The 16,570-nt window shown below is 35.5% G+C and overlaps 1 protein-coding gene across 3 annotated transcripts; it reads left to right on the forward strand.

The window, feature by feature from the left end:
• Positions 1 to 247: 247 nt before the first annotated feature.
• On the forward strand, positions 248 to 16,121 carry LOC121367231 (perlucin-like). 3 transcript variants are annotated; one of them, XM_041491339.1, is made up of 6 exons: positions 248 to 325; positions 5,672 to 5,899; positions 11,592 to 11,831; positions 13,008 to 13,087; positions 14,878 to 14,974; positions 15,671 to 16,121. In XM_041491339.1, exons 1-6 carry the CDS (start codon positions 268 to 270, stop codon positions 15,892 to 15,894), a joined length of 927 nt encoding a protein of 308 aa, XP_041347273.1. In that variant the 5' UTR covers positions 248 to 267; the 3' UTR covers positions 15,895 to 16,121. The 3 variants fall into 3 exon arrangements, with proteins under 3 accessions (XP_041347273.1, XP_041347274.1, XP_041347275.1); XM_041491340.1 differs by having other exon boundaries at positions 11,592 to 11,696; XM_041491341.1 differs by lacking the exon at positions 11,592 to 11,831.
• Positions 16,122 to 16,570: the final 449 nt, after the last annotated feature.

The following is a 16,570-nucleotide window of genomic DNA, read 5'->3' on the forward strand; positions in this document are numbered from 1 at the left end:
TGGTGGCTGTTGGCAGATGCTGCACGAATGGGATATACCGTCACGAATCAGAACTTCCTCTAAGGGTGATAAAACTCAGAGCTCTAGTTAACAGTTTCTATTGACACAGTATTATGTTACACGAAGGGGATATATCGATACGAGTCAGCGGGGTTCCTAATGGTGATAGAACACGGAGGTGTATTAAACACTTTCGGTTGTGATCAAGGTATAAAGCACGTGGTAGCTTTCAGTAACAGTAATAGAGACCTGAGATCGACGTACAACATGTTTCGGAACCTCAGTTTGCTGCTGTTGTTCTGCGTATATAGCTGTCACAGTAGGGGTAAGTTTTGTATTGGAGTGTATCTGATGTAGCTGTCACAGTAGTGGTAAGTGTTGTATTAACGTGTGTCTGATGTAGCTGTCACAGTAGGGGTAAGTTTTGTATTAACGTGTGTCTGATGTAGCTGTCAGAGTAGGGATAAGTTTTGTATTGAAGTGTATCTGATGTAGCTGCCACAGTAGGGGTAAGTGTTGTATTAACGTATGCTTGATGTAGCTGTCACAGTAGGGGTAAGTGTTGTATTAACGTGTGTCTGATGTAGCTGTCACAGTAGGGGTAAGTTTTGTATTAACGTGTGTCTGATGTAGCTGTCACAGTAGGGGTAAGTTTTGTATTGAAGTGTATCTGATGTAGCTGTCACAGTAGGGGTAAGTTTTGTATTAACGTGTGTCTGATGTAGCTGTCACAGTAGGGGTAAGTTTTGTATTGAAGTGTATCTGATGTAGTTGTCACAGTAGGGATACGTTTTGTATTAACGTGTAACTGATGTAGCTGTCACAGTAGGCGTAAGTTTTGTATTAAAGTATGTCTGATGTAGCTGTCACAGTAGAGGGAAGTTTTATATTAAAGTGTATCTGATGTAACTCGATGTGCTGCCATGAGCTAGGTCTGTTAATGTCAATTTAGGGCTGTTTGGAGACAGACTGGACACAAGTGCCATTTTTTTCACCAAATATTCACACTGCTGGTCTTTAGGTTATAAATATTCTCATGAACCACATTTTAGCCACTAGCAGGCCTGTATGACGTCATATATATATATATATATATATATATATTGTTAAAATATTAAAAGAGCTATATCCAAGTAGCTCATTTGTGGCTTTTCATAAAGATTATACTGTGAACTACATGCTCGTGATAATTTCAATTAAATAATTTTACATACAAACATCAATAAATTATTAATTCAGATGAAAAATGCGTAAAGGGCGACATATTAACGTGTGATGTTACTTATTGTGAATATGTTGTGCACACAAGTCTAGTCATAATTCTTTGATGTGAAAGAAATGCGTGATGGAATGTAGATACTTTTGTATTTCAGTTTACTTTCTATTTGTACTAAGAATTCTGTTGGAAACCACCTTTTATGCCGAGTAGCAGCACACTGCAATTTGAATATATGTTTGTGAATTATGCACAGATTATCAGTGGGATTGATTTATCAGAAATAATTCTTTAAAACATGGTACTACTAGCTGTTTATGCTCTATCTAGCTAGTGAGATCATCGCCTTTGCTAAATGCTTTCAAATAAGCCAAATTGTTAATACTTCAGTTGGATGTTTATGGATTCCAACAGAACTATAGTCATTGTCGACATCTTTCTGTTTTCAGTTTTAAGTGAGTGTAGTTAATGTAGTAACATGGAGTAACAATGTCCATGCAGACCTCTGTTTTCATGATAATCTTACTTGGCTTCTAAAACAGTCAAATAGCAAATATCTCTACAATGTAATTGAACAATGTGACATGGTTGGTACCTCTATTTTAATTTGTGAGTCATCTTTATGGCGCACTCCACGTATTTGCCTAAAACACTCCAAAATTAAACCAATTCTATGTAAAGAAATGGTAGACGCTTCTTAAGAGCGAAATGTTGCTGTTAGTTGCTTAATATGTAATAGTTCATACCCAGTTGAAACATCAAGATTATCAACACATTGTTTTGTGGAGAGGTCAATATCAAGTTCAGGTCAAGGTCAACGGTCAAATTTAGATAATGTCAGTAAAAACAGGTTTAAGCACTAAACTAGGCACAATTGTACTTTAAGATCATAAAGAATATCTGATTTTAATTTAGTACCAACAATTGTTCTTTGTAGTTTTTACATCTGTGGAAGGTGCTGATTGGAGACCCGGGGAGTGCAAACTTGGCACCTTTTAGCATTTGAAATATTCAAGATGGCATCCAAGATGGTTGCCAATATATCTGATACTTGCAATCACCTATGACAAAACCGTCTCCTATAACTGGGTTGTAGGGTCAAGAAATTCATTTTGAATTACTCCCAGCTAATATAGACATAGGAACATCATTTAACTCCAAGATGGCCACCACTATAGCACCGGTTGATCTATAAGGAAAATGCAACATTCCAAAAAGACAACAAAAATGGTCGCCAAGAGTAAGAAATGGGCATATCCTATATTTTACCCCAAACAATAAGTTTTCCTTCAAATACAGGGTTTTAGGGTGCAATGAATTCAGTTATTCCATAATAATACTTCTAATGAAGAGAGGTTTTATCAGTGTTTTAATTTTAGATGTCTACGAAAATGGCTACAAGTAGACAGAAAACCATGTGATGTTATGCTTTAGCTAAGTTTTAATCCGTCTTTGGTAACAGTATCTAAAGCACTCTGTAAAATAATAATGGTTAAGCCACCAACATCCTATGTGGTTCACAATGGAGAACCTTAATCTGATAAATAAGCAATGGTTGATGTTTAGCTAAGAACTGTAGAACAACGTTTGTATCATTCCCGTGTTCTGTCCCTTGATAATGAGTATCCATTTCAATAACCCTAACAAATTGTCTCAGCATCAATGTAATTCGTCCAACATCAATTTTGCTCACCATATCATCAGAGTTTCTATGTATCCGGTTATGCCTATAATGCCACCAGAAATAGGATACAAAGTGTGCATATTAACAGCTTAGATACCATATAGTTTTCATTAGTGGTGTTTCGCTCTAAGAATCAATCATATACAGTGTTATAAGGAAGATGAAGGTGAAGAGCATCAAACATATCGTTAAAAATCGCTTGTTTCAGTCATAAAGCCATTGATTACTAGGTTGTGCGTTTCTAAAATAAAGTACCTTTTGTTCTTATTTGTATCCTGTGATTAAATTGCTTGCTACGGTGAAAATGTTTTTTTTTATGATTTTAAACAGAAACTAGAAAATGTATGAACTGGAGCTTAAACATTTAAACAGATTTTGTTATGTGGAATTTTATTAAGAAATTGTCATGAATTGTAAGCCACAAATGAAGAAATTTTTGGCTTATTCTATATTATGAAGATGCTTTTAAATGCTCTAAAATTATAGTGCTGGTAATTCCTCTGTTGTTGATATATTTCAGTTTCTAATGCATCTCAGCAAGGTCACTTTGTTTTTTCCCCCAACACATTTTTATCTAACAACTTCCATTAGCATTCTGTTGAAAATCACAATTCATAATAATGACCAAAACACATTTCTGCAATCCATTGTGAGTATGATTGTTCAAGTACGGCTAGATGCTCTACCTGTTATGGATGAACCACCACCATAACAAACAGAAATGACTTTAAGACTTCTAACTCGACGAGCCCCCAACTTTTATGAAAACAAGTAAAAATTGTATTAATAATGACTAATTATTGATATTTTTATATCCAGATATATAACACAAAAATTAGATAGCATATATTTATTTGTTATGAGATAAGCGTTACACGTACTCTACCTGGCTTGGCTGACTAACCACTAGAAGCAAGTAAAAAACATCGATCTCGAACTATCCTGGTGTCTATAATTATGCCGGGCCATAATAACGTCACCCCCGGACATCAGCTCGACTCCTTAAGGGCCCCATACACTGGGTGCTCTCATCTCCTGATCACATAACTCTAGACCGCCGACAATTTAATCCTACACCGGCCGCCACACTTGGTGTTTTCATCTCCCCATCACGTATATCTTCCAAAACGCTACCTCAGTGACTTCACGTAAACTTTTAAACACCTGATTCATTAACGTATCTAACTTTAGCCATATCCCTGAAAGGGACGTGACGGAAAGCACCTTCAAGTAATGATGGCTCACAAAGTAACTTACTATTTGTTTTATCATGCAACCACTTTCAATTATATTTTGATAATATGTTTTAGTTAAAAGCGGTATAGAAACTATTACTTTTATCATGTAGAAACTAATTCCGGAAGTCGGACAATAGCAGGTGGCCCCGAAGCATCTTGGGAATAAAATAGCCAGCCTAAAAGTTATGTGTTTCAAAATTTAAAATAAAATACTTTGATTATATTTCAAAGTCTGTTATGTCACAACATTACAATTTTTGTATCTCTTTCTGTGAAAATAAACTTAAGTTCATGTGTGACATGCGGGACGTACCCAGGTCGCTTAATGCACAGTCGGTTTGGGATCGATCCCCGTTGGTGGGCCCATTGGGCTATTTTTCGTTCCAGTCAGTGCACCACGACTGGTATATCAAAGGCCGTGGTATGTACTACCCTGTCTGTGGGATGGTGCATATAAAAGATCCCTTGCTGCTAATCGAAAAGAGTAGCCCATGAAGTGGCGACAGCGGGTTTTCTCTCTCAATATCTGTGTGGTCCTTAACCATATGTCTGACGCCATATAACCGAAAATAAAATGTGTTGGGTGCGTCGTTAAATAAAATGTTTCCTTCCTGTTTCAAAATGTTTAATTCAAAACGCTGGTTAGTTCCAAATGGGAGCGAATATTGGAGATTTGAAAAATAAGAGGTAATTTGACTTTACAGGAAGTGTAAATGTTATATTTATTTATGTAGTTCAGCAATTATTGCCGTAAATGGATGTTTAAAAATTGAGCAAACACCCGTCACGCGCACAATTCATTTCATAATGACATGATAACACTTCGAATTATCAGGTAGGGGTTATCAAGTCAATAGGAAGCATTGTTTTATAATAAACTATTTTAAATAATAAAATATCTTTATAGAAGTAACAAAATGTAATATAGCTGGGGAAATCTACTTCTAAAGGTGGCCATTTTGAATTATGACGTCATGAGACCAACCTATTGGTCAGATGTTTGGTTCTTAAGAATTTGTTTAATTTACACACTGATGTGAGTCTTTGGTAAAATATTGGCACTTTCGTCTAGCCCATCCCCAAAATATCGTTGACAGACGTCACTAGAACAGATGGCAAATCAGGAAACTGGCTAAGCGGCTATATTATAGTAACGTTTTATTGGTTGAAGAAATGTGTGTTCGTTGTATGTGTGTTGTTTGTATGTTTATCTGCATGCGTGCGTGTACGTGCGCGCGCGCGTTTGTGTGTATGTGTGTGTGTGTGTGTGTCTGTGTGTGTGTGTGTGTGTGTGTGTGTGTGTGTGTGTGTGTGTGTGTGTGTGTGTGTGTGTGTGTATTCAGATGCACAATTAAAAAATGCTGTTTAATTGGAAATTGACTGATTAATAATTATTGAGTGACTGAGTAAGAGAGTGAATTGGTATTGGTATTTTATTTGCACTATAAATATAGTTTGTAAATTTATTGTATTTACCTGTCATGACACGACTGCAATATTCCTAACTATATTTGTGAACGTGACTGTTTTCAGTTCCAAAGAATATAGCGTTGTGGAAGCCTGCCAAACAGAGTTCTACCTACGCCAGTGGTGCATATGTTCAATTTCCCTTCTATGCTGTCGACGGTGAATCAAAAAACCTGGCATGGCAATTATGTTCACATACTGCCTGTTCCGGTAAAGTACAACCCTGGTGGCAAGTTGACTTCGAGAAAAGCTATAACATTGGCACAGTCACAATAACTATGACATCTTATGGAGGTACTAGTATTTATTGTTTGGGAATCATTGAAATAAGCCGATGTATTTTTCATATTGGGGTGTCGTTAAACATTCATTCATTCATTTATTTGAAAACTAAATCATAATGAAACACTGGTCGAAGTGTTCGTAATTAATACTTAATAACAACCATTTGGGTGGTGGTAACGGAAGGGTAACGGTTATAACCTTATTGAATGTGCTACAAGTGACCGAGTTCTCTGTTTCTGATTGATCTAATGATTGAAACATATTTTATTGCTTTTTAAAGAACAAATGGATTATGCACAAGTTACACAACTTACTAGGCCTTCTCCAAAATACATACATATTACGACGATAATATATTTTTGCAATTTAAATATGAACAAAAATAAATATTATTGAAAAAAAGAAAGAATAAAGAAAACAGAAAAAAAGAGACGCAATAAAGTTTTCTATGTGTTCGATAATTAGACAGCAGATTTGATAAAAGAAAGCACAAAACACAAACAAGGCATCGCAATGATTACATAATGGCTACACAAATAATAATAATAGCAATAAAATAAATAAATAGTAATAATTTTAAAGATCCATACTTTATTTGTTACTTAAGGGAAATGTTTTGTTTCATTTATATACTTATGTACATGAAAAAATATTTCTTTATTGTCTTCTTCACTTAGAGTATTTTTACCATCTAATCAAATATGCAATATTTGAGGCTTCTTCACTACCCTGCAAAGATACCAAAGAGAACCATTTGGAGGAATTCAAAGTTAGAAACGAAACGAAGTGGCTTTTGTTTATTTATGCGACTGACAATTATACGTATTCCGTGGGGAAAAATTATAATAATTTAATTTGTTAGTAATATTAAACTTAAACGTTAAAAGTATTCAATACATGTATGAATAAAAACAGTTTAGAGGTGTGAGCGGTGATTTTAATTTACTATATACGAATACAGAGAAACCCCTCCAAAGCGGACCCTATCTAAATCGAAATTGCCTCAAAACCGGACATTGTCTACGACTCCGTAGTTTACGCATCTTTTAACATTAAAGTTTACCTCGAAACCGGAAACCCCCTCTAAAATTAACGTCGGACGAATAATTTGGTCCTATTTTGTTTATTTTATGTAAATGTATCGCACTCATTGAAAACTTGCACAATATGGGGTTTGGGTTTAGAGATGTATTCCCAAGCAGAACCAGTGGTTAAAACCAAAACAAAACAAAACAAAAAATCTATTCCACAAAATAATTAAAATGATACATTACCACTAACAACGTTTATTTATATTAATAATGATATTTACACATATGCCATTCAGTTTACAAATATAACTTCAACAATGCAAATATTCATATTTGAATTGTTACCCATATAAATATATCATCAATATCATCAATAATAATTTAAAACATACAGCAGTCAGACAGAGCACGAAATCATCTTGGAGAATATTATGTCTTATTACAACTGGCAGTTGTGATCACACCTACAGCTGTAGTCGCGACAGTTTTCATAATGTTTGTATACATGCATATATACTGAATATACGAACAACAAACATTCTAGATGTCCTGAAATGTAATTTCCTGCATTTTACAGTTTTCACGATGTATAATTGTTGTATACATGTGTGTATACTGAATATTTAAACAATACAGTCATGTACCAAACTGCCCAAATGAAATTAAAATGAACAACCGCACTATTCAGTAAAATAATTCCTTAAAGATACAAGCGCAGCGCAAATATCCCGAATATCAGTCATTTTACAATGTATTATTTTCAACTTAATATGTATAGAATTTTCAGTTTGATTCTTTAAGTTTTATAAATTCTACAAGCACAATTCATCAAGAAAAATGCGGATAAATGCCAATAATATTTTTCTTAATTCAGCCCCTCCCTGCTCCACCGTACCTGACGCACGCACGCACGCACGCGCGCGCGCACACACACACACACACACATTAGGCGTGCTATGTCAAAGTTGCAAAAATGGCGGTTCCCGCCAAAAATATAATCAATTTTTGCTATGAGACAACGTTTATACCTTCAGCAGGTAAAAAAATTACAATCAAATAATTCCATTTACTAAGAACTGTCAAGGGGGAGCTGTCAAAAGTTCGTTAGACGTACACATTTCAAACTATTGAAAAACAAAAACAAAAACGTTTGTTTGGTGAGTCGGTATTCGAATATTCGCTCGTCATTTCCATCGAGCATTCGAATACCGTTTTACCATACCAGACCGAATACCGAAAACTACTCTAAATCCACTGCCGGTCTTACAACACGTGTTTCATTTTAACATTGAACATACAATACATTACATATCTACATTACTTGATACAAATGTGATGCTCATTTGGGACTCAAAAATGTTAGCATTATTGAAATTAGAAAATATAAGAGAATACTTATTCAGAATCACGTACAAATTAAGTAAATCGTTCATACAAATTAACTAAATCGTGCGTACGAAATAACTATATTGTAGGTACGAATTATCTAAATCGTAAGTACGAATTAACTGAATAGTACATGTGGATTATAAATAGCGCATACTAAGTATAAATTGTACATACGGATTAGAAATACGTTAATATTTGTGTGTAGGTTGGCCCTAATACGCCGCCGTAATTTTCAATTGTAAGAAAGATCCTGTAAAAATAATAAAATTTCTTTTTTCTTACCATGTGCTAGAAGTATATCTGTAAGTAAGATTAATCATTGACGTATAGTTACTATGTTATTTATTAAAACGTCTATCAAACACATCACTAACAATACAACGAACGATGACACGTTTATAGTCCGTCCCTACAAACATTTTCTTTGGGGGGTGGTGGTTAATATCAATTGTATTGCCCCAGAAATCATTCGGTAATGTCTGGGTTAGGGGCCCTGAAATCATTACTTGCAGTATGCAGTATTTAGTTTTCAAGAAAATTTGCCAATATCTCCAGCCTTCATCAAATTCATTGAACAGACATTTTTTTTTATACAATATACATTTTTCAATTTGTAATTTATCTTTTATTATATTTTGAAGTGCCTCAATATTTAGTCCGGACTTTTGAATTTTCATTCTATAAAATTGATATAGTATTTTACGTTGATAATTAATCAGTTAATAAATCTGTATTGTTTATTGATAAGTTCAAACAAAAGTATTTTTTTGTCCAATGAGATGTTTTCACCTTTGGCTTGTAACCAATATTGAACAGCTTTCCAGACTTCAGCAACTTTTGTACAATAGTAAAACAAACGTTCGAATATGTCTGGTTGGTACGATGGCTGATTTCCGCCAAAACAAATAAATCACTACTTTTAGTATGGCGTTTTAATGCCGTAATAGGGCATTATAACGCCGTATTACAGCGTTATAATGCCCTCTTACGGCGTTATAACGCACTATTACTGCATTATAACGCCATATTTTACGGCATATTGACGCCATAATTTACGGCGTTAATTCGCTATAATGTGGTTAATTTGACCAATTATGATATAACATCTAGTAGTTATATTTCACACCCATCCCCCTTTAATAAAACAAATATTTACTGATGTTTTAATGTAGTTTACATGGTTTCCTTTTTTCAAATTTCTATATCCGCCCCTAACAACAATAAAACAAATATTTACTGATGTTTTAATGTAGTTTACATGGTTTCCTTTTTTCAAATTTCTATATCCGCCCCTAACAACAATAAAACAAATATTTACTGATGTTTTAATGTAGTTTACATGGTTTCCTTTTTTCAAATTTCTATATCCGCCCCTAACAACAATAAAACAAATATTTACTGATGTTTTAATGTAGTTTACATGGTTTCCTTTCTTTTAACATACTACATGTCAGTATTTTAAAGACAGCATACGGTGACACATTATTTCAATTAGCGCCTTGAACAGATTTATAGTGATGACCTTTAGTGGCCTCAGAATGACCTTGATATTCGTTAGAAAAAATGGCACCATATTTTTTTTCTGAATCTGTATACAATAATGATTATTAATATCATTGGTTCCAAAAATTAACATGAAATTCCCACGGGACCTATTTTAACTACATATGCCCCTACACTATTATAGCGAATTAACGCCGTAAATTATGGCGTTAATATGCCGTAAAATAGGGCGTTATAATGCAGTAATAGTGCATTATAACGCCGTAAGAGGGCATTATAAAGCTGTAATACGGCGTTATAATGCCCTATTACGGCATTAAAACGCCGTACTAAAAGTATTTGTTTGTGGTAGGAAGGTGTGGGTAAACATAATATAAGATTGAAACTTTTTAGTACGGCGTTATAACACCATATACAGCATTATAATGCCCTATACAGCGTTATAACGCCTTATTTTACGGCATTACAAAGCTCTAAATTAGAGCGCTGTAATGCCGTAAAATAAGGCGTTATAACGCTGTATAGGGCATTATAATGCTGTATATGGCGTTATAACGCCGTACTAAAAAGTTGTAAGTTTCTTTGGCGGAAATCAGCCACCGTAGGTTGGAGATAACAAAAAATACAAATATCGGAATCTATATATTTTATTTTATGAAAAAACAAACATATTTGCTGCTATAATTATGTGTAAGATTTTTATATTGGAACCACAATATATATGGGTATTTTAAAACTGAAAATGGTACGCTGTAATAATATTCTCATAGTTGTGGAGAGAAAGTGCAACCCAATTTACAATATTTCATTCCTCTTCAGTAGTGGGCGGGACGTAGCCCAGTGGTAAAGCGTCCGTTTGATGCGCGGTCGGTCTGGGATCGACCCCCGTCGGTGAACCCTTTGGGCTATTTCTCGCTCCAGCCAGTACACCACGACTGGTATATCAAAGGCCGTGGTATGTGCTATCCTGTCTGTGGTATGGTGCACATAAAAGATCCCTTGCTGCTAATGGAAAAGAGTAGCCCATGAAGTGGCGGCAGCGGGTTTCCTCTCTCAATATATGTGTGGTCCTTAACCATATGCCCGACGCCATATAACCGTAAATAAAATCTGTTGAGTGCGTCGTTAAATAAAACATTTCCTTCCTTCCTTCCTCTTCAATAATTGGTACATGTTTATATTGCTTTACTTATTTTTGCAAAATTCTTAAATTGAAAGGGACACTTGGATTGTTCAAGGGTACAAATGCTTGGTTATCGATTTTTTATTTTAAATAAATGTTTTGATTGTTCTTATTAAAGTGGCATGTTCTAAAAAAAATGATTTTGTATTGTACCTTGCTTTACACACTTCATAATCCATAAATTGTCCTTGCTCATTCGACAAATCATGCATAAAAAGGATACCATTTTTAATATAGTTTTTGTATAATATGAGTTTATTATCTATAATTATATGACTATTATACCAAATATTTGCACTCGTTATTTCATCATTATATTCCCCAAGTCTGTTTTTGTTTGTTTTTTCTGAAGGCAACTAACTCCATAATTCAAAATAGTTCCCCCTTCCCTATCGGTGACTTTTTTTAATATACCCCCTCCCCCACCCCCACCCCCACCCCCGGACCCCCCTTAGCAACTCGGGCGCTTCGCTTAAGCTTAAACGACCCCTCTGAATATCCTGGCTACGGGCCTGATGTAGCACACCAAATGGCAGTAGTTTAAAATGTACTGAGATGTCGTTAAAGAAATATTCCTTTCATTTAATATTCGCAGTCAGCCTCGTTGATTTCTTAATCACTGTATATCTGGAAGACCCGACGACAACTCCGTTAGCCAAGCCTCAACTTTGCTACCAGCACAGCGGTACCGTACAGAAAGGTGCTACAATTGCTGTTCACTGTCAAAAGTTTGTCAAAGGACGATTTCTGAGAATCACAAATCATAGAGGGTCCAGTGACGTGGCTTGTATCAATTTATTAATTTGTGATGTCAAAGTAACTGCAGTGAACGAGCGTAAGAACTGTTTTCCACTAAATCCAGTAACATCGGGAGTTTGATACCTCGGGAACGAAGTTGACTGGTTTTAATCCTATCCTATCACATTCACTTACGGTTAGGCACAAAAACCAGTCTACGAGCGAACTCGAGCGTTTGATCTCTTGAACATACTATGTTTTGTGTGTGTGCGAGCGCGCGCGCGCGTGTGTCATGGGCGGATCCAGGAAATATTTTTAGGGGGGGACCAAAAAAGAAGGGCACATTGACTCGTCAAAAGGGCACCTTACTACAAGTTTTGATATTTACAATTAATATGAATTCCTACAGTTCTACGTCATAATATACTAGCAATAATGAAGTAAATTGGCGTCACTCGCGTTAGAACCTCAATGGGGCCCCATTGAGACTCAATAACACAGACACATATCTGCAAGCTTGCGCATGTACACGAAAATCTTGATTTCATTTATCTACAATATAATTATTGTTTACTTAAAAAAAAAAAATTCTACAAACAAAAAGGGCACTTGGACATTTTGAGGGCACTTGAACATTTTTGGGGGGGGACGCGTCCCCCTGCCCCCCCCCCTTGGATCCGCCCATGGTGTGTGTATATGTGTGTGTGTTGTTTGTTTGTTTGTTTGTTTGTTTTTTGTTGTTTTTTGTTATTATTATTATTTATTGATGTTTTTGTGTATACTAAATTAATATTATTACGGTGCTATTATGGTACAATGTGGTTTTTTTTTACATAATTTGAACATCGAGAAATCACTAACTGATTTTATAAAGTTTACCCTTCCTCAAAATGTATGTATTAATAAAAATAACAACAAAAGCCGTGTTATGCTTGTCATGTATGTGAGAAAGCGCATATTATAAAACAGACCTTGCTGTTAATGGACAAATATATTATTCTCGCCAGAGGCTTGTATTTTGACCAAAATAGAGAGCAAAAAAAAGAAAAGAAACACACACACACACACTACACATACGCGCGCACACACACACACACACACACACACACACACACACACACACACAAAGCCTGTTTATAATTTAAGGCCTAGAAGACAAAAACAGCATATATTCGAAAAATTGGAAGGCCAGTGTGCCCCATCCGCCTTCCACCCCGTCCCCGGCCTCTCTACTTCCTGTGCATAAGATTGTTATTTCTGCTGGTATTTCCAGATTGTCCAAAAGGATTTGTCAGAAATGAAGATTCCTGCTTCTGGTTTTCCCCATACGCTACGAAATGGATCAGTGCCCGGGTATGTATAGTATGTGTGCTTCGAGTGTACAAGGGGAGAGACACATATCAATCCCCGTCGGGAGGTCGACATAATAAGTCGAGAGCTTCAGATAGGAAGTCGAGAGTTCAATATTGACAGACACTTTCTTTATTTACGTCTCACCTTGTGTACAGATTAAAATAAAAACAAGAGTTCAACAGTAACAAAACAATAACAATAATACAGCAATAAAAGTACAGAAGCCACTCCTATGAAGTTATGAGGATTTTAAAACTAGTCTGTCTCAAATATTTAAAAAGTATTGTATTTGCAAGACGTAAAACTAAAAACTGTAATATATATATATATATATATATATATATATATATATATATATATATATATATATATATATATATATATATATATATATACATACAGAGAGAGAGACGAGAGAGAGAGAGAGAGAGAGAGAGAGAGAGAGAGAGAGAGAGAGAGAGAGAGAGAGAGAGAGAGAGGGGGAAGGAGAGAGAGACAGAGGGAGGGATAACTGGTTACTGTCTTAAGATATCGGCTTTACCCTGCGAAGGTTAGAATGGTGAATGCAGCGAAGCTCTGTCTATATGTATTAAAAAATCTTTGGCGACATAATAAAATAAGTTGGCAACTTTTTGCAGTCATTTTAACATTATCCGAGTGGCTTAAAAGTAATGACATTTTACAGTTTACTACACCATAAGCCGAACGCTCGAGATATATATCAAAATCGAGATAAGTCTAGGGCAGGACATAATGCAGTCGACTGTTATGTCATGATTTGGGGCTTTGCAATTTGTTGTTTGTTTGTTTGTTGTTGTTTGTTGGGGATTTTTTTTTGGGGGGGGGGGGGGTTGTTTGTTTTTTGGGAGGTTGTGGGGTTTTGTTGGGTTTTTTTTTTGGGGGGAGGGGGGTGTTTGTTGCTTTTTTGTTTGTTTTGTTTCGTGTGTTTGCTTGGGTGGGTGTGTGTTTTTTTTTGTGTTTTTTTTTTTGGGGGGGAGGGTGTGTGAGTTTGTGTGTGTGTGTGTGTGTGTGTGTGTGTGTGTGTGTGTGTGTGTGTGCTGCATTTGGAATAACTGTATTTTTTTTAATATTTATATTCCAAAGAAAGATATATCCATTGATGGCATTTTGTTTCCATCATAATTTTGGCGGCCATCTTTAAGTCAAGATGGCGGCTAAACTAAATCTACATGGGTCAGTATAAGTTATATATTCCTCTACCTATCACTGTATGGTATTACATTGAAGGTATGTGTCTAACAAAAACATATATTGCATAATAGTAGCTACAAAGAAGTTTATTATATTTATAAGACGTTTTCTCGAAAGAAAAATGGATGAATTTTCTTCATAATTTGCAAAATTTAATATCAATAAACTTGATGTGCATTTTTCGTACAAACATTACTTTACTTGTATGGATCTAAATATCGGCCCATACCTCTCTTGCAATAAGGGTGGTCTTACAATGGCTGTTATTTTGAATTCAAGATATTATGATGGGGGAAATGCCAACTATGGTTTTATTCATGTAAGATATGCAAAGAAGCTAACAAATACATACAAAATTGAGCAAAAACAAAGAAAGCAAGTTACACAACAGTCAGAAGAAGACAAGTGTAATTTTAATATGTGTAAGCATTAATTTGCTGTGTTGGAAACAAATACAGATGTTTGTCAAACGCATCTTTCATGTAAATACTCCATATCGTTAGAACCGACTGAAAAATGTCATTGTCATTCTACATTTATTTAAAATTAACGAGCACATATTTTCATTTTATGTTTAGAGCTATTGTAAGGTTCTGGGTGGTGATTTGGCCGTTGTTGACAATCAAGACACAGACAACTTTCTTGGGGGATATCTTAAGAGAATCGCAAAGAAAAGTGAGTGCAAATAAAAATGTCATTATAGTTAATCAAGAAAGAGCATCTAGAAATGTTAAAAATATTTCTAACGTATTTCAAAGGGACCGTTCAATAATCATGTAACGCTCAATGTGCGGGTATCACGAGATGCATTAACTAACGTAATGAGGAGGAGGGAGGAGGGGTTTGCCAAGATTTAATCATGTTTTCAAAACAAATGATTATTTTTATTAATAAAGTAAAATGCAGACAGTAGTTGGTATAATGTTTTTTGTTTGTTTTATTTAGATGTATTTCCAAAGAAAACAAAACAGACTTACAAACAGTAAATCCAACAATGAGTTGACCGTAAAAGTAGGTGTGAGAGTTTAAATAGCGTTACGTAATTTCCGACGCCAGATAACCGTAGTTAAATGTGTTGATGGTGTCGTTAAATAAAACATTTCTTTCTTTTGTTTAGAGTGAGTAATTGTGTTGGCGTTAAATAGTATTGCACGAAAAAGGTGGTACAATAAAGTTGGATTTTGCGTTAATTAACTGTTCAACGGCCCCTAATGTTAAAATAGTTTTCAGTATATTGGGTAAAGTCGCAAAATCGGGTATATTTTTAATGCATAAAACATCAGAATATATCATCCTGTTTTATTTTCTTCCTGTGACGCCTCATTCTTCAATTTCCATTTCTTGTTATGTGTAACCTTGTGCTCGTTTCAGATGCATGTTACTACCTGGGCGCCAGTGACATAGCCGTTGAGAACAACTGGAAGTGGGTGGACAGGAAAGACCATCACATGCACTACTCCAACTGGGCAGTGGGCCAGCCCCAGTCACAGCATATTCATGAACACTGTCTGGCCGTGAACGAAAGCTCACGCTTTAAATGGCACGATATTATCTGCAGTCTCAAGAATTACTTCATCTGTGAAGTGAAGCCATGATTTCGTTCTCAGAATGAATAAATAAATACAGTCGAACCTATTTATAAAGCGACTTGGGCACATATTGAAATGGCTATCAAATTTGGCCTTTAAGCACAATTGGTCTTTGTATCAACTTTAAAAAATGCATTTGCCTATATTATAATCATGAGGGAATATATCTGGGTAGGTGATTATTATAAAAGGAGTCATTTATGAAAAAGATCGACTGTATCAGTAAAACCAAACTATTTCTTGAAATGTTTCCACAATAACGAATTTGAGGTATGTTCAGGAGGGTCAGCGTTCGCGGTCGCTCGCTATACTGATTTTGGCACATAATAGATAGATGGACGTGATGTGATCGAAGACGATGGTAATCAGTCAAATTGTTCGCAAGTTCTCGGCCTCATGAACACGCCACAGGGTCGTGTCTATATGTACCTTTGCGCAGACAGGATATCACACACCATGCCCTAATATGTACCAATCATCCGACCTTCCGACTCTGTCTTCTAAGCTGTCCACACAATTGCCTACCTAACGTCATGCTCTACATAGTATTATTCCTCTGACTCTGTCTTCTAAGCTATCCACACCATTGCCTACCTAACGTCATGCTCTACATTGTATTATTCCTCTGACTCTGTCTTCTAAGCTGTTCACATCATTGCCTACCTAACACCATGTCCTATAA

This window comes from Gigantopelta aegis, unplaced genomic scaffold, assembly GCF_016097555.1.
Source record: "Gigantopelta aegis isolate Gae_Host unplaced genomic scaffold, Gae_host_genome scaffold70, whole genome shotgun sequence".
Taxonomy (NCBI): Eukaryota; Metazoa; Mollusca; class Gastropoda; order Neomphalida; family Peltospiridae; genus Gigantopelta; species Gigantopelta aegis.

Coding starts and splice junctions, on each gene's coding strand:
- LOC121367231 (XM_041491339.1), top strand. CDS start 268: ATGTTTCGGAACCTCAGTTTGCTGCTGTTGTTCTGCGTATATAGCTGT. Junction 11,832..13,007: donor AGTAACTGCAGTGAACGAGC/GTAAGAACTGTT, acceptor TGGTATTTCCAG/ATTGTCCAAAAGGATTTGTC. Junction 13,088..14,877: donor CGAAATGGATCAGTGCCCGG/GTATGTATAGTA, acceptor TTTTATGTTTAG/AGCTATTGTAAGGTTCTGGG.